This window comes from Mirounga angustirostris, unplaced genomic scaffold (assembly GCF_029215605.1).
Source record: "Mirounga angustirostris isolate CCGP_5_RB_7025 unplaced genomic scaffold, mMirAng1.0.hap1 SCAF_3, whole genome shotgun sequence".
Lineage (NCBI taxonomy): Eukaryota > Metazoa > Chordata > Mammalia > Carnivora > Phocidae > Mirounga > Mirounga angustirostris.
Genome location: NW_026991711.1, coordinates 10,345,865 through 10,365,235, shown reverse-complemented (window position 1 = coordinate 10,365,235; position 19,371 = coordinate 10,345,865). Strand labels below are relative to the sequence as shown.

Sequence of the window (19,371 nt, the reverse complement as noted above, 5' to 3'; positions counted from 1 at the left end):
CCCTCATGACCTCTTTGAATTTTATCACCTCTATTTCCAAATAAGGTCATTTCAGAGTACTTCACCATTTCTTTTTGGGGCACATAATTCAACCCACAACTGAGGCCATTTCAGTGAAAGATTCAGAATCTTGGTTTTCTGCCTAATCTACCTAATCTCGAATTTTGTGAGAAATTTCCCAATTGTTCAAGTCAGTGGGAGGCAAGATTTCTGCTACTTCCTGCCAAAGTACTCTGACAGAATTATTTAAAGATTTCAGATGGGATAAGGGTTAGGGTGATGGAGGGTAAAGTGGTTCCTTGAGGAAGGGACAGCAGTGGAAGAAAGACTCTGGGATGTTGAATTTGATACAGTGTGGAAGGATCGGAGAAATTTGCTTTGGCCTAGCATTGTTATTCATTCATCAAAGAAAGCCTATTCACTAGCAAGTGTTGTGCTAAGCATGGGGGGATTTACTGAGCAAGACAGATGCCCTCTCTGCCTTTGAAAGATGTGGTAGGGGAAATCCTGAAATATGAGCCCAGCGAGGTAACTGGGGATGGAGACAAAAAGATACAGAAACCATATTAAAATGTTTGTTATCTTGAGGGAAAGGAGGACCTTGAAACTTTTTAAACAGGAGAGTGTTTAATTTCTGCTGCAAATGGAGAATGATTGAAGAGCAGCTGACTGAGGCAGGGAGACCCATTAGGTAACTTGTGGAATAATGCAAGTTTTTAGGACCTCTTCACCTTCAAGTATTCCAGGAAGTAGCTGGGGACTTCCAGTGTGGCTGGAGCTCCGTCAGAGGGTCAAGCAGTGGGCAGGCACTTAGTGTGTCCATACTGCTGTTTCCTCTGCCCCTCTGAGCTTCTCTTCCTGGAAAGTGGGTGGGGAAATCATCTCCACATGTCCATGTCAGGTTCTCCTAGAGGGTTTCACAGAGGATAGCTGGGCCCAAGATGCAATCAAGTCCAATTAAACAGTGGTTTTATATCCAGTCCTATTTCTCTAGGGAGAATATGCCACCTAGATGGCTGGCTCAGGATCTGGTGTAAGAAAGAGCCACAGGAAAATTCTTCCCTGGGCACAAAGACTGAGGCTGTTTTGCCAAGTCGGGCTGGACCCACCTTTGCTAGACTCCTTTCTTCATGGCGGGTGTTCTCCCAGCATCTCTCAAGTGTGTACACAGTTGACTCTCCTATACCCCATAGGTCTAACTAAGTATGTGTAAGAAAGATCACATGATGCATCCCAAAGTAAAATGGGAACTAGATGAATCAGCACCTGTTTCTATCATCTTTACTGGAGTCCGGGCCATCTTGGAGGCTGGCTCCCACCAATGGTTTGTTGTGCGCTCTGGCTAATACTGTAATTAACCAACCCACCTCAATACCCAACCATTGTATAATGAAGGAGATGTCCTAGAAGAAGGGAAGGGGTAAGACCCATAGACGAGTGTCCTAACAGAAATCTAACATCGACAGTCATGTGTTTTTGACCATCTCTTCTGATTTCCTATCAGGGAAGTAGCACCAACGGTTGGTGCTTTATGTGACTGGGAATGATAATGACTACTTTTTGTAGCTGCACTGTTTTTTAACATTTCTTGCAAAATTTGATTATTTTTCAGGGATTTAACTCATAATTATGTTCATGGGCAAGGAAAAATCTACTCCTAGTCATTTCACACATTTAGGCTGTCAACCCTGTCAGCTGCAGAATCACTGATTGGGGGCCCCATAGTCGCCGGGCTGCTTTCATTAAGATGGTCAAAGTAATCAGGCAAAAAGGCACAATTGAGTAACTGGAGACCTGAAAATGTAATGCTACTTGATTACTATTATGGCTGGAAAAATAGAGCAAATCCCATGGGGCTAAGTCGGATGGCTCTGAAGCAGCCTGGTCTTTCATACAGAATCTAAAATACCGACTTCAAATATATTACATAGAATACAACATTTGAAAAATGCTTTCTAAGCCCAGAGTGGGGCTGTTTTTGTATATGATTCAATACACACAATGCTATGAGGAAAATACTATTTTTACCCAGATTTTAGATGTGAAAAAATAAAAGCTACAAGGATAATTTGGCCGGTGTCATACAGCCAAAAAGTGCTGGAGGGGTGGGGCACCTGGGTGGCTCAGTCATTAAGCGTCTGCCTTCGGCTCAGGTCATGATCCCAGGGTCCTGGGATTGAGCCCCGCATCGGGCTCCCTGCTCCACGGGAAGCCTGCTTCTCCCTCTCCCACTCCCCCTGCTTGTGTTCCCTCTCTCGCTGTGTCTCTCTCTGTCAAATAAATAAATAAAATCTTTTTAAAGAAAAGTGCTGGAGGGGTAATAAGAAATCAGATCTCTAAGACAAGAAGTGCAGACTATCCGCAATGCCACGGCCCTGACTCACAACTTCACTATTCCAAAATTCTTGAAAATACCTAAAATATTTCCTTCTTTTTTTTTTGGTAGCTCATTTAGTGGCAGAAATCCAATCTGACCTAAGATTTATTTATTGTCCTTATTTATCCTTCTTTGTCCAAAGATGTTTTGCGAAAGAAGCATTAGTGTGTTGATTACAATGTGCTGATTCAAACAATTCAGATCAACAAGGGGGCGATATCACCCTTATAATATCTGGAATATTATGAACTCCAAAAGCCGTCCGGCTCAAAGAGGTTTTGGGGAAGAGATATAAAATCAGTGACGTGAGATTAGCGGAGATGGTAAAAGATGGAGATAAGATTTGAAATTAAGAGAAGACTGTATTCATAAAGAAGCGGACTGAGGGTGGTTTTCTTTTTAGGATCCCCTGTTGCTAGAACAATGGCTGACCCTTAGTGGGCCTTCAATACTATGTGCTGAATTAACCCGGCCTCAGAGATGGGCTGTGATGACAGTGTCATTCTCAAAGTGGCATTCTGCCATTTTCATTTCCCCCATGAGGGGGCAGACTAAGAGAAGGTGGGCTTAATGATATCACTGTCATCTCTGCCTACATCTGCCCACCCAGCCCTGCAGGAAGAGCTGAGCCTCTTGTTGAAGAGTCTGGCTCCGGGCCAACCACATCCCCCGTGGCCTGACCACAGGCACTGGGGAGGCTCTGCCTGACGGGCTCATGGGGGAGGCCTCTGGAGGGAGTTGGAGGCAGAAACTCGGCACGCCCCCCACTCCAGGCCGCCACGCTTTTATGCACAGCCATATTCCTAGCTCAGGTGCTTCTATTCTGAGGGTGCATCATCAGGGGCCTCAACTGAGGCACCTTTCTCTATTCTTCCTGCCACATCTGTGCTTTCCCACCTGACACTCACCCAGTGCTGTTCAGTGGGGAACACGGAATGCTGGGAGCCGGTGCTTATTTCTGCCTGTTGCTTGCACTGTGGCAGTAAGTGAACAAAGACTCACTGTGACTTTCAGTTTGGCTCACTGTCCTATATCACCACCTGGACACAGGACAAGTCAACACCTACTGAGACCAGTCTTTGTGCCCATGCTCTGGATGCTCCCTCCGGGAACATTTTGCTACTGTCCTCTGTCTCATACATCTTCAACCTCGCCCTCGCTCTCTCAACAGCATTTAAACACAATCACACTTTCATCCAACTTAAAACTTCCTTGGTCTTATGTCCTCCTCTCACATTGACCTTTCTTTCTCCTTTAAGTTCTGGAACAAGAATGGCTCACCTCAGACCTTTTGCATATGCTGTTCCCCAAACCTGGGATACTTGGCTACCTACGACTGTTCTTTAGTAACTGCCTCCTTCAAGAAGCCTTCTTGGACTTTTCCATTCCTGGTTACAGACCTTACCTCTGGGTTCCCAGAGCACCTTGAGCCTGCCTTTATCATGCTTCATGTTTACTTACGGGGCACCCCCTTCAACTGAGAATTTCATGAAAACTAGGGACGTAATTGTGTTTCTGTCCTAAGATCACCAAAATTGCCTGGCTGTTTATATGCACTCAACAAATGCTTGGTGATGTGTAACAAATTTAGCATAAGATTAAAAAAAATAATAATAACCAGGCTTTATTAGTCTACCAATTTGAGTACAGACACCTTTGTCCTCAAAGCTTATTTTAAAAAATGTATTACATCTTGCTGTTACTCCAAGATTATCCTTCCCATATAATAGGCCTTGTTATTTCAGCTTATGGTGAAAGAATATATATTTTTTGTCTTGGTCATTATATTTTTTTCATGTTTCTAAATCCACATGGAGTTAAATTTCAGAATCCTTGATTAGAGCTATATTTTCTACATGAGTTCTGTTTATGAATTGATTGATTTTTAACTTCGTTCATAGCCTAAGTGAATTCTAATGATAATGCAGAGGCATGAACTAGATAATCTTCTAAAGACATTTAAAATCTGAAGAGTTTATGAATTTTATTACATTGAAAATCAAAACCCCCTTCTAGATTATGCTTGTCATAAAAATATATGAATTATAAAACAGATTTTAAAATGATAACTCTCACAGACACAAAAACTTTATTTAAAAATTCTATTATATTTTCATCTATAGGTGCTGAGAACCCTAGCTTTCATCTTGACTGGTTTCAGCATCTCATTCTATTAGACTATTTCCAGAATTTTAGAATTGATGTATAATCTCACAATACTGAAAATGTGCTCAAATGCCTGCACCCTGCAGAAGAGACCATTTTAAATATCAAAACTGAATTATTCTAAGTTATCAAAAATATGGCTATATTTTTGAACCACTCTTACAGGGAAACTATTTTGATGTTAACCATTATTACTAAAATAGGAAGAAGGAATTAAATTGGCTGCATTTTTTATTCTTACCCTTGGAAACGTTGTAAACCTGTCCAGTTCTTCGACAAAGCAGAACATCTGCAGACTAACTGCTGACATAACAATCAAGAGGCTGGCAGTAAATACAACCAAACTCCCAAGCTTTTTTCCAGGACCAAATATCTTGTACACAAAGTCTTCTAATGCTGGTGAAATCTTAATAAGTCGAACTACCCGAAGAACCTGTTGTGGGAGAGAAAAACATATGTACTTGATCACTTTTTTACACTGAATCTTAAATAAGTTCACACTAAAACCTCATTTTTCACAGTACTTCATAAAAATCGCACTTTTCCATTTGAGCAGCTACAGACAAAAAGTAACAATACCATAACTAAGATCTCAGTCTAGCTCAGTGCCTGCCTTGAGCCAGAACTCAATAAATCCCAAATGAATGTAGGAAAACTGAAGCTTTTTGACATGCGATGTGATAATTCAAAATGCCATTAAGTAATACATGTTGTTGAAATTAAAGTGATTTTTTTCTAATGTTCAAATGTAGAAGAAAATGTTTAGCTCAGTATTAGCTATATTGTCTCATAGAATAAAGCTTCTTATGTATCACTGTATATAAGACATTTTTTAAAAAGTCTATTAACAAGGAGTCTTCACTTATGCCTGAGACTGATACCCTAATATCCATTCTACCCTCCCTTTAAATAACAGAACTATCAGAATTTTAGCCTAGCAAGTGGCTAGCCAGGACTTTAGACCACATTTTCCAGTCCCACTTGTAGTGAGGTGTGGCCAGGGGACTAGGTTCAGACTGATGGAATATGAAAGGAAGTAATATTTGCAACTTTTCGCCCATTAAAGTAAATCAACTTGCCTTGGATACTCTTTATGCCTTCCTCTGGCAGGGAAATAGAAACAAATGGAGTAGTCCCTTTGGACCAGAAATAGAAGCCTTGTGTAGAGGCTGAGAGATTTGGTCCACCTCAACAGCTGGCTTCCTGCATGACCGTGTGGAGCAGAGCCACTGACTTTTCCTGGACACCCACCAACTACTGGAGAGAAACCCACTTCTGTCTTATGTAAGACTTGTACTTTTGATCCTTGTTATATCTGCTTAGCTTGTCATCTAAACACACCTACACATGTTTAGATGTTTTGCAAGTATATAAATGCACCCCCCATAGCTGCTTATCAATTAATAAATTCATTTGCTCATTCACTTTAACAAATACTGGTTATTATGTGTCAAACACTGTGTTGCACAAATAAGGTTCAATGTCTGTAATCGCAAAGGCAGTATAATACAAAGGCATAGCTTAAAAAAATTTTATAGAGCATAGCTCTTAAGGGCATATTTATAAGATTAAAAGTATAAATTAGTATATAATCCAAAGTCGAAGCATAAAGCATGGAAAAAATAGAATTAAAAAAAATTTTTTTTAAGATTTAATTTACTTATTTGACAGAGACACAGCGAGAGAGGGAACACAAGCAGGGGGAGTGAGAGGGGGAGAAGCAGGCTTCCGGTGGAGCAGGGAGCCCGATGTGGGGCTCAAGGAGGGGCTCGATCCCAGGACTCTGGGATCATGACCTGAGCTGAAGGCAGATGCTTAACAACTAAGCCACCCAGGTGCCCTGAAAAATAGAATTTTTTAATTAAGTCTAAGATGTTAACATTTTTTTTATGTGCCTCTGAGAAGAAAAAGTGCTTCCAATTAAAGTATGCCCACTGATTGTAAGGCAGATCAGACTTAGAGATAGGAAATAGGAAACAGGAAAATTGTGGTCTGGGCATAAATAAAATATGGTGAGTATAAATATAATAATATATGGTGTCTAAGCCGGTTTGATAAGAGCTTTAGGTGTCTGTGAAGTCTTCTTAGGAAAAGAAAATGAATAGTCTATTTTCAGTATAGTAAAGAACAGGAAGTGCTTTAAACTAGATTTTAATTTTTACACATATATATGTTTGGATTTTTCCAGCATCCCTAGCTTCCTACTGTTCCTGATGTTCCTTTGGCAAATTATTCCTGCTCCACTCTTGGTCCACCAGGTCCAAAAGGGACTCCGTGATGTCCACAATCCAGGCCTGGAGGGAATATTCACAATGACCTGAGTCATCCTCGGAACTTTTGTTGGACCTGTAAGATGTGGCATTTTTTATCTCCAGTTGGCATTACTGTAAGCACCACCGAAGCCTTGAGCTCCTGGGAGCCAGATTTGCCACTAGATGGAGAAAGCCAGCTTAATAATACTGACAGAGAAGAAAGGGGAGTGAACATATAGACTGAGTCCCTCTGATACCATTTCAGCCTCTGCATCATGCCTACCTGAAGCCACATTTACTCCCCTAGAATCTGAATTAACAGGAAATATTGATGGTGAACCTTATCATTCCTACTGTCTACAGAATACAAATGTAGCCACGTGAATGGGAAACTAAAGGACAAACGTTTAAAGAAGCTGAGAAAATGTGTATTTCCTTGTCGTTAATTTTAATTCCTTCACACAATACTGAAAAAAGAAAATTTATGTGAAAAATCATGTTGTTCCAAATAAGCATTGTGCTACATACATGGTTAAGCTACCAGTCTTCCTGTTAGAATTTACGTATGTTTCCAAATCAGAACATACTACACTCAGGCCATCTTTCCAAATGACAAGTGAATAGCTTTATCATTAGAGCTATTAAAATATTAACATTCATATTAATATCCAGAATAATAATATGGAAAGTGTTCACATTCTTATCAGATTTGTTATTCCCAGACATAAATGATTCAGTATCTAATTGTTAACAGCTGAGTCCAGGCAAGTTTACAGGAACAATTTAACTGGCTTTATAGCTCAGCTTTCAAAACAGTGGGTTTTCTCCACTTGTGTTAAAATCATACTTAAAAGATTGTCTAAGTAATTTTGAGTCCTATCCCAAATTCTAATAAAACAGCCTCTGCACATCTGTGCAATTTTGATAAATTAATATTTCATTAGCTGTTAGAAACAGAACATAACACGACTCCTAAACGGCCGATTTGATCAGCATTTTCAAAGGGGTAAGCCTGTATCCCTGGAAAGGCAAAATCCTTATCAATGATTGTAATTATGCTTTTTCATTTATTTGGGGATAAATATCCTTTTCACTCTGTTTATCCAATAAAGCCTTTTGATTTTGTGTTCCTACAGATATGGAATAAAGTAAGCCATACTCTCAAAGATAAGCACTGTAGAACATTTTGTGGCTACTTCCAAAGCTCACTTTCCTGGTCATATTTCTAAGTCTGTCTCTTCAAGATCACTCTGTTCATTACAAGTGAGATACTTTAGAAATTGCATGGCTAAGAATATAGACTACGAAATTAAACTTCTTAGTCATGAGTTTCCACCACTTGCTAGTTATGTGGTCTTGGGCAAGTTATCAAATGTCTTGGGAGCTCAGCTTGCATTGTATACTCTGTCTCACAGGACTGTGGTGAGTACTAAACAGCACAAGGCACTCGGCACAGTGCCTGGCACATGGTAAATGCACAATAAATACCCACCAATGTCATCATTATTACCCGGGTATGTCAGAGCCAGAGCATTTTGTGAAACTTTATTTCTTCCTACAGCACAATGGTGCCCTATGCTCATTCCAGTCCAGCCATGCTGGCCTTCAGGCTATTCTCTGAACACATCAAACACGTTTTCACCTCAGGAAGGTACCATGAGGTTCCTTCACTTGGCTTGCCCCTTCACTTCACTTAGTCTCTGCTCGTTAGCGACTTCTCCAGAAAGGGCTGCCATGAGCAACTTATCTAAAATAGACCTCACCCCCACCCCTTACCCCAACCTCTATCCTTCTTACCCTTGTTTCTCCTTTATAGTATTTCCAGCACTTTATTCCACATTCTTATGTGTACTTGTTTGTGAACCGTCTGCCATCTAGAATGTAAGCTTACTGCGGTGGGACTTCTCCCTGCTCGTTCAACTCTGTCCTCAGTATCTGGAACTGTGCCTGGCACATAGTAGGTGCTCAGTAAATATCAACTTGAATAAACAGACGAATAACACCAATAATTGCTCTCAGAGATAACTGATGCTATAAAGGGAGTCATTTTGTACTAAACTGTTGACTTCACTTCAATATGAAAATGTGAAATTCACTAAAGGAAGCCATGCTGCTGTAAAAGGCCAAGTCAGACGAGAAGTGCAAGGACCCACAAGGGAGACCAGAGTGGGCCCACGAAGAGCTAATCTGCTCAGGACAGTGGGCTCTTATATGTGAATTTGCAAAAATTCACTTGAACTTCTGCAGAGATCTGTATTTTAGCCAAACAATAACTGAGGTAGTGTTTATTTCATTAGAGAAATATAAACACGGTCATGTATAGAGAGATACAAATGAAAATCACTTAACCATTAACATAAATAAAATTATTTTAGGTTATAATCCAGGATCAAAGACAACACTGGAAGTTGCAAACTTCATTGACAGCATATTATTCAACTATGTCTCTATCTATAAAAAATGATTAGAACCATGCATACTAATTTTAGATACTTTGTGAAAAATAGACAAGTAGAAAAAAACTAGAGATAATGAATCATATCTCTAAGTAATCACAAATTCATGATAGTCATTATTTTATGGTCAAATTTGCATATGACTTCCTAAGCTATTCCTCAAATGTTTACCATTTTAAAAGTCCCATTTTTTTCTCATAAACAATTCCAAAATAAATATATTTGCATTCAAAATTTTAATGTATTTCTAACTTTTCACTAAAAAATTATCTGTGAGAAACTAGAGGAATTTTAAAGCCCTGAATATATTTTGTATATGTATCCTTGCTGAAATAGGTATCAATATTTTTCTTAGTTTGGTTGACTTAATAGGTTTGTTAAAGATATCTTGTTGTTTTGATTATCAGGCATATTTTCTATAATTATGTACAATGATTCTCAAACGTAGGTACTAAATGCTCATGTTGATTTTGTAAATCTAGACAGCAGCACCCAAGAGCATATAATGGCATGATTGGGAAGTACATTTCATATCAAGAGTCTTAAACATATGTATATCTCTTGCTCGGTCACCTCACTTATGATAACCAAGCCGAAGGATATAACCCAACAAATGACAAGGGATTTATGTCCAAAGATGTTGATATACTGAAAGATTGAACCATGATATCCTCTGTGATTTCAGTACTTTTGGCAGTGATTACTAGAGGCTCAGCTTTTCACCCATGGTTGCAGGATATTTGTTATCATTTTTGTGAATTATGTTTTCATGTCCCTTCCTGAGGTATCAGAAGTATAGAGTTTCCAGTTGTAATTTGGCACCCGAAGTTAAAATTGCTCTGAAAATAACAGCTTTGGAATCACCAATAAATAAAATTAGTGAAGTTGGAATGCATTTTTTTTTCATCTAAGGAGAAAATTTCATCTAAAACATCTCCATTTATTACTGTGCATTTTCAGAAGTTTGAAAAACAATGTTATAATTTATGAGTGCACTGTTTTTGGTATTGAAGATGTCATTGGGCTTACCTCAAGGTTGTGTTTATTATATAATAATTATATATAACTATTTAATATAATTCTGTATGGTTGTTATAACGTGACTGGTATTTTCTCTGGAAAGAAAAAAATTCTACAGACAAATAGACATTCTTCATATTACCTGAAAGTATGTGAACTGAGAATGATAAAGATCTGGATATACATGAAGAGTAGTTCCAATTACGAGTAGTAGTTCAAATTTGTGGAGAGATGAGCTAATATATCCAGTAAATCCCAAACACCATATCTTCAGAAGTGCTTCCAAATCAAAAAGTACTGTAAAAGCCACCTGGAGGAACAAAGAGACAGTGAAATTGGAACCTAAAATTATAATTTATTTCAAAAGATTTCATACATGTGTTAGTGTGTGAATTTAAGCTGCTATATAAAATGAAAAGCCCACAAGGATCTAGAATGACATGTTATAAAAAAAATGGTTTTAGGGGGGTGGGAGGATAGGTTAGCCTGGTGATGGGTATTGAAGAGGGCACGTTCTGCATGGAGCACTGGGTGTTATGCACAAACAATGAATCATGAAACACTATATCTAAAATGAATGATGTAATGTATGGTGATTAACATAACAATAAAAAATTAAACACACACACACACAAAAGCTACCCATCACAGAATGGACATGAAAAAAAAAATGGTTTTGAAAAACACCAACTAGAACATACCAGACACCTTGAGCAATCAGCAAAACGTGTTAAAATGTTAAATGTTTGTAAGTGGTATTATTTCTTTATTACCCACTATTTGATATTAAAAGTCACTGCCATTTATTGCATATTGTATACACAGAAAGGCTGCATTTTTCCATAATTTGTATTTTCTAGAGACAGTTTCTATAATGTACATGGTATATTGTAAAATGACTTACATATTACTAAGCATCATTAAATTAAAATAAAAAAGTGTAGATCTCATTTATGCTTTGGGCCACATAAACAAGCAAAGAAATATGGATTCTATTATCAAGCAATTTATGTGTGTGCATATACACACATAAATTAATATATTAATATGATTTATGTCTACATTATTAAGAAAATCAATGAATATTACTATATTAATAAGTGATACAACCTTTTAATCTATCGCATTAATTCTATGAATTTGCTATAACAAACACCAATGTTATAAAATACACTTATAAAAACAGCATGTTATTTTTCCTTTACTTGTCCTATGGGTAAGAATACTCATTTTACAAAGAAGTTTGCAACTGGAATTAAAGTGTGTAATACAAAATTAACTTCTAATTAAAAAGCACAAGAATGAACACTGGAATTAGTCAAACATATCCCTCTGAGAAGATACCAGATGATTTAATGGAAAATAGGAACAGGGGAGAGCTTCCCTCTTTTTCTAGGCTAACATAGAATATCAGAAGGGATTTTTTCCCACTCATATTACATAATAAAGGCCATATTTGAAAAACCTACAGGTAATATCATACTCAATGGTGGAAAACTGAGAACTTTTCTCCTAAGATCAGTAACAAGACAATGATGTTCATTCTCACCACTTTTACTCAACATAGTACTGGAAGTCTGAGCCACAGCAATCAGACAAGCAAAAGAAAACAAAGGCATCCAAACTGGTAAGGAATAAGTAATAAGAACTAGAACAATCTTAAAATTTGTATGGAACCACAAAAGACCCTGAATAGTCAAAGCAATCTTGGAAAAGAGGAAGAAAATGGGAGGTATCACAATCCCAGATTTCAAGATATTCTACAAAGCTGTAGTAATCAAAACAGTATGATACTGGCACAAAAATAAACACATGGATCAATGGAACAGAATAGAGAGCTCAGAATAAACCCACAATTATATGGTCAATTAACCTATGATAAAAGAGGCAAGAATATGCAATGTAAAAAGATAGTCTCTTTTCAACAACCCCATTGGTGTTTGGAAAATTGGACAGTTCCCATATTGGGTGCAATATTTACAATTTTTATATTTTCTTGTTCTTTCAATTGTTCCCTTTAGGATTATATTGTGTCCTTCTTTGTCTCTTGTTACAGTCTTTGCTTTAAAGTCTATTTTGTCCGATGTAAGTATTGCTATCCCAGCTTTCTTTTCACCTCCATTTGCATGATAAATGCTTTTCCATCCCTTTACTTTCAATGTACATGTGTCTTTAAGTCTGAAATGAGTCTCTTATAGGCAGCATATAGATGGGTCTTGCTTTTTTTTTTTTTAAGATTTTTAAAATTTATTTGAGAGAGAGAGAGAGACAGATAGTGACAGAGATAGTGAGAGAGAGCACAAGTGGGGAGGAGAGGGAGAAGCAGGCTCCCACTGAGCAGGGAGCCTGATGTGAGGGTTGAACCCAGGATTCTGGGATCATAACCTGGGCTGAAGGCAGATGCTTAACTGACTGAGCCACCCAGGTACCCCTGGGTCTTGCTTTTTTATTCATTCTGTCATGCTACGTCTTTTGATTGGAGCATTTAGTCCATTTACATTCAAAGTAATTACTGATAAGAATGTACTTATTGCCATTTTGTTACTTGTTTTATGGTTGTTTTTGTAGTTCTCTGTTCCTTTCCTTTCTTGCTCTCTTCTCTCACAGTTGGCTGGCTTTCTTTAATGACGTATTTGGAGTCCTTTCTCTTTATTTTTTGCATATCTATTACTGGTTTTTAATTTTTGGTTATCATGAGGTTTGTATCTAACATCTTAGGAATATATTAAGTTGATAAAAAAAGAAGAATATATTGACAGTTGCTTAAGGTTGAACCCATTCTCTTTTTTTAAATTTAAATTCAATTAGCCAACATATAAGTACATCATTAGTTTTTGATGTAGTGTTCAATGATTCCTTAGATGTATATAACACCCAGTGCACATCAGATCACGTGCTCTCCTTAATGCCCATCACCCAGTTATCCCATCCCCCCTACCCCTCCCTCTGGCAACCCTCAGTTGTTTCCTGGAGTCAAGAATCTCTCATGGTTTGTCTCCCTCTCTGATTTCTTCCCATTCAGTTTTCCCTCTCCCCTTGAACTCATTCTTTACTCCTCTCTCCTCTATGTTTTTAGGTATACGGTGTCATATTTTACATCCTTTTATTTTATGAATCCCTTGACCAACTTTTATAGATATTCTTAAATTTACTGCTTTTGTGTTTCCTGCTCCTCTTGCTCCTACTCATGGTCTATTTTCCACTCAAAGTGTCCCTTTCAACAGTTCTGGTAGAGCTGATTTAATGGTCACGAATTCTTTTAGCTTTTGTTTGTCTAGGAAACTCTTTATCTCTCCTTCTATTCTGAATGATAGCCTTACCGGATAAAGTATTCTTGGCTGAAGGTTTTTTCTTTCAGCACTTTAAATATATAATGACGCTCCCTTCTGGCTTGAAAAGTTTCTGCTGAAAAATCATCTGATAGCCTTATGGGGTTTGCCCTTTATGTAAGAATTTTCTTTTCTCTTGATGATTTTAAAATTCTCTGTCACTACTAATTGCCATTTTAATTACTATGTATTTTGCCGTAGACCTCCTTGGTTGATTTTGTTGAGGGCTCTCCATGCCTCCTAAATCTGGATTTCTGTTTCTTTCTCCAAATTTGAGAAGTTTTCAGCTATTTTTTTCTTCAAATAAATTTTCTGCATCCCTTTCTCTTTCTTCTACTGGGATCCCTCTAATGCAAATATTATTATACTTAATGGAGTCACTGAATTCCCTAAGTCTATTTTCATTTTTTATTATTATTTTTTCTCTCCTGTTCAGCTTGATTGCTTTACATTACTCTTTCCTTCAAGTCACTGATTCATTCTTCTGTTTCTTCTAGTCTATTTATTCTATTTAATTTTAAAATTTTATTGAGTTCTTCATCTCTGATTCGTTCTTTTTTACGTTTTCTTTCTCTTTGTTAACGGCCTTACTGAGGTTCTCCATTCTTTTCTCAAGTCCAGTAAGTATCTTTATGGTCATTACTTTAAATTCTCTATTAGGGATATTATTTATCTCCATTTAACTCTTTTGTCCTGGTCTTTCATTTGGGACATATTCCTCTGTATCCTCATTTTGTCTAACTCTCTGTATCTGCTTCTGTTTTAGGAAAGTCAGCTACATCTCCTGCTCTTGAAAGTAGTGGCCTTATGAACAAGAGTTCCTGTAGTGCCCTTTAGTGCAATGTTCCCTGCTCACCAGAACTTGGTGCTTCAAGAGTGTCTCCTATTTATGTTGTGTGTGCCCTAGTGTTACGGCTGAGCTTCTTTTGCTTTCAGTCAAGTTGTCTGCAGTCAATCTCTTTGCCTGTTTTGGGCAGGGTTTGGTCCCTCTTTTGTTAGTGGGCTAGTCTGGGGCTGCCTAGGGCTTGAGTTGAGTCAGACCAGGTATTTTCCAGAGATGCAGTAGCACCAAACTTAGGGTAGTTCCCCTGTGTTGTCCCCTGAGAAGCTTTCATTGGTGGTTGGGGCCAGCAGTCAGACAAGATGTCTGTCCCCAACCCACTGCTGGTGCCACAGTTGGACTGGTGTGTGTGATCTTCCCCTTTCCCCATGGTAGGAGTCACTTTGGGGTGGTGCTCGCTCCTGTTGGGGCTGCTTACATACTGCCAGGCTTGTGGCACTACTTTGGATGGGCTCTGGCCAAGGAAGTATTGAAAGGGCAGGTGGTCAGGAGAACACACAGGTGGGACATGCTGTTAGCAAATTACGTGGTGAGTGTTGTCCCCATGCTGGTTCTCACAGGTATACAAATGTCTAGGCTGGGGGTGTGGAAGGGCAATTGCACCTGCCATCCCTTTTGTTCTTGAAGTCTCCCAAGGACCCCTGCCCCTCTAGCACATGCTCTAAGATTAATAAACAAATCTTCCTCCCATAAACCCAGGTGCTTTTCAAACTGCTGTAGCTCCCTCCCTCCCACGGATAGTCCCTCAGGTTAATTTAGCTCTTGACCATGTCTCCGCCCTTCCTACCCTCTTCAGTGTGGTCTCTTCTCTCCATTTAGTTATGGAGAGTCTGTTCTGCCAGTCCTTGGGTTATTTTCTGGATTATTTACACTAATGTGGGTGTTACCTAGTTGTATCTGTGGGACGAGGTGAATTTAGGGTCCTCCTACTCTACCATCTTACCCAGAAGTCTTCAATGTTTATTTAATTCAACATTTTCTTTACTGATTTATTGAAAGGTAGTACTTCCTTGATTAGGAATCATCAGGAAAAATGGTTAAGCATTTTGCTACTTCTAAAACAAGACTGCACTAACTATCCTTATGCAATATCAATATTTTATTGGGCTTTTATATCTACACATACATTCTCAAAGCTGGCACTGCTGGGGTAAAGGACAGGTTTGCATGTTTAAAATTTTAGAAAATATTAAGGGATTATTTTCAAAATGTTATAGTAAGCCTTTTGCCTTCTAGCAAGGCAGGAAAGTGTTTCTTGTCCTAAATCTATACTATCACCAGATGTAATCAAACTTAATAAAATCTTTACTTATCTGTTCATATGTGTATTGATCATTGAGATTTTTCTTTTTAAAACAATGTTCCTATTCATAACCTTGCCAATTTTTTATGGTGGTGTTTTGTCTTTCTTATCAGTTTTCAGAGTTGCTGATATTAAGAACATTAATCTTTGTCTGCTCTATGAACTGCAAATATTTTTTCCCTAGTCAATAGTTTGATTTTTAACTTTGGTGGCAGTAGCTCTACAAGCACTTTAGATTTTGTATGGTCACATATTTGTATATTTACCTTTTTAAATTTTTTCTTTACATTTTAAGACAAAATAAGACTTTAGAAGGACTACTACTGAGTCTTCATATCCAAAAACACAGTTTTTCTATTTATTTGGACTATGTTCTTTAATAAAAATTTATCCGATAAAGACGTTATTGTTTGCTTGTGAAATTTATTTCTATGAATTTAATATTATGATAATTAATGTAAATGCATTTTTTTACTTATCTTTATTTATTTATTTATTTGTTTGTTTGTTTGTTTGTTTATTTTTACCATTTCCACCTAGTTAGTTCCAGTGGAGAAAAAAGTTACTGATTTATCTATAATGATTTTCTATACCTGCCTTAATAGAGTCTTCTAATATTTTAAATAATACCTCCTGGGCTTTATAGAAATATGTAATTTCATCTGCAAATGAAGATAAGATTTTTTTTCAAGATTTATTTTGGAGTTAATTGTATTAATTCATTAGCTATAATGCTACATCTATATTGTAATACTCTATCAAATGAAATGGCAATAAGAGGGATCCATAATTTTCTCCTTTTTTCAAAGAAAGTTTTCCAGCATTCATGTAAAATGAATGCAGTGGGTTTTGGTAATTAATTGCTACCATGTCTAAGGACTTTTCTACTCCTCCTGTTCTACTTACAGGATTTTAGCTTTTAATTCATTGAGGCAATGAAATATATCACAAGAGTCCTTGATGTTGACTGTTTATATAGTCCTGGAATAAATCTTAGATGGTAATGCTAACCTGCTGGATTTTATTGAATAATATGTTGTTTATAATACTTGTAGCTATTGTCATATTTGAAATTGGTCTATAATTTTACTTGTACTACCATTATCAAGGCTCAAACTTACTGTAGAGTTTTCCATCTTTTGCATGATCTGTAATTTCCTAAATAAAATAAGAATTATCTCATCTTCAAAAGTAGGTACAATCCATGGGAACTCCAACCCCATGTGAGGGCAGGCTTGTGTTGACACAGTTTCAGTAAAGCTTATTCTTTTTCTAACCATCTGGAGTCAAGGTCAAAACTGAAGTTTTCCTCATCGTATCCTTCTGAGGGTGGAATTTTTCCTTCTGTCACTGAAGTACAGACCTCAGGTGTCCTACGTTCTGTGGGGGGTCTTGTTTTGGCATCTCACCTTCACAGCCTCTTCTAGCCTGCTTATAGCTCTTAAAATGGCAAGTTGTAGGTGACAAGGATATGCAAATGTCCTCAGAGTAGCCATTGGTGTTAGTGCCCATCTCATGTTCTGCTCTCACATCACACTTAATTTTTGGCCTTGAGAATATTCCTTAATCTTTTGCACGTTCTGCTAAGCATTTAAAATGTTTTAAATATATTAGGTGTCATTTCTAGTTGTTTCATCGAGAGATGATTTTCAGCCACCTTTGGGGGCCACCTTGTATGTGTTTCCTATAATCAATATACTATTTGAGTTTGTGTTTAAGTATAATCCGATTTTCTATGTCTTTTGAGAGGAAAATTCAACCTGTACCTATTTAATGTGCCAAAATTAGACTTGGTCTTTCCAGTTTTTTGTATGTCATTGCTATAAATTTTTCTTGTCTTTTCTGACATGGTCAAACTGTTGCTGATTTCTTTCTCCCCTTGTTAATTTGGACATTCTAGTCCACTTTTCTAATCCCCCAGTTCAATTCCCAACTGTCATAAATCAATCTATTCTTTTTTATTATTGCATCAAAGTGGAATAATTGTGAGCTCCTCTCCCACACAAATTTGCTTGCTCACCGGTGCATCCCTTATACCCCCGCCAACTACAAATTTCATAGCACGCTTCTATCACCCCATGCTTCATGGGTATCATGCCCCTTCCAAAATTCTGCTTTTTCTGAGATTGTTTATACATTTACTTTTAGTTTCTTGAACCATAACTATTTCTTTTTTCCAAGGATTTTTGTGTGACATTTTAATTGTCATCTTTTATTTGGATCTGACACCCACTCTTTTATTTCCTTGCCTCTCTGATCTACATCTCCTTTTCCTTTGCTACTTCTCCAATATACTTACAATTAGTGTAGTTTGGAGTAGTTTGCTCAGATAAATATCACAGGTTGTATACTCTCTTAAACTTCCCTATTCAAAATTCACTTTTTCTTCCAATTTTTTATTTGAATTCTAGTCAGTTAACATATAGTGTAATACTGGTTTCAGGAGTAGAATTTAGTGATTCATCACTTACATGTAACACCCAGTGCTTATCATATCAATACCTTAATTGATACCTTAATTAATACTTTAATACCCATCATCCACCAAAATGCATTTTTAACATGGACATGACTATTCTTGCTGCATACAGATTCTTTCCTCTCAATGTTCTGTACATAGATTGACTCACTGCCTTCCACCTTCCAATATTGTAGATGAGTCATATCTGATGCACAGTATATTTATTTTGCTTTTTCAGGTTATTTAAACCTGTTGAGAGGCTTAAAAATTTTTTTTATGCTTGCAACCAAGGAAGGTCACAAGGATATGCCTAGGAATTTTTTTTTCATTTAATCTCCCTGAGATTTAGTGACTCCTTTCAATCTACTGATTTATGCTTTTCCTCAATTTAGGAACATTTTTCTCTCTCATTCATTATTACTTTTCTTCTATCCATTCCCTTTTTCTGTCAGGGGCTTGTATTGGTCACATCGGAGTGGCCAGTCTCTTTTGATTTCCCCCCATGATTTCTGCCATTTCTTTGAGGTTCCCACACACACACACACACACACTTGATCTTCTGTATTAATAATTCTTTCTCAACATCAACCATGCCCTTTTTCAGTTCATTTTTTGAAAATTTTATCAAAATTTCAGAAAGTTGTTTGTGTCTTAATTGCCTGTGCTTGAGACATTAAAAAAAAAAACACAACAAACCCTGTTATGTCTTCCATCAATTGTACTTGTTTGGGAAACTCCTGTATGCATTCATCTTGGTTTTCTGAGTTTCAGCCTCAGTTTCTGGGTCCCTTTGTATGACAATAATTTTTCTTTGCTTGTTCATGATGCATGTTTGTTTTTTGTTTGTCTTTTATGTTCTCTTGAGTAGTGATAAATGAGAGGTAGTAGGGGGCACTGTGATTTTTATGGTAAGTGACCTAAAAACCCATGGTCTCTCAGCTGGGCATCAAGGAGAGAGCTTCTCTGTGTCAAGGCTCCTCCTAGGCTGGTGGAATCCATTTCCAACTGCCTCTACCTGGAAACAATTCAGCTTCTAGTGAGGCTCCTTTCCTGGCTCATCAAGATCAGTGGGATTCTTTTGGCTCTCTCTGGACAACAAGCGACCATGGGGCAGGTGCAACTCCTTTGCAGGGTCAGCCCCAGGCAGCCAGGGGATCCAAATCTCT

General features: G+C 37.6%; 1 protein-coding gene across 1 annotated transcript in view; it reads right to left on the bottom strand.

Moving 5' to 3' along the window:
- NALCN (sodium leak channel, non-selective) overlaps window positions 1-19,371 on the bottom strand; it is a 312,103-nt gene that overhangs the window by 147,135 nt on the left and 145,597 nt on the right. The window contains exons 12-13 of the mRNA XM_064585923.1: window positions 10,414-10,581; window positions 4,785-4,976 (exon numbers count right to left, since the gene is read on the bottom strand). Coding sequence (XP_064441993.1) covers window positions 4,785-4,976; window positions 10,414-10,581 — 360 coding nt within the window. The remainder of the gene's footprint in view (window positions 1-4,784; window positions 4,977-10,413; window positions 10,582-19,371) is intronic.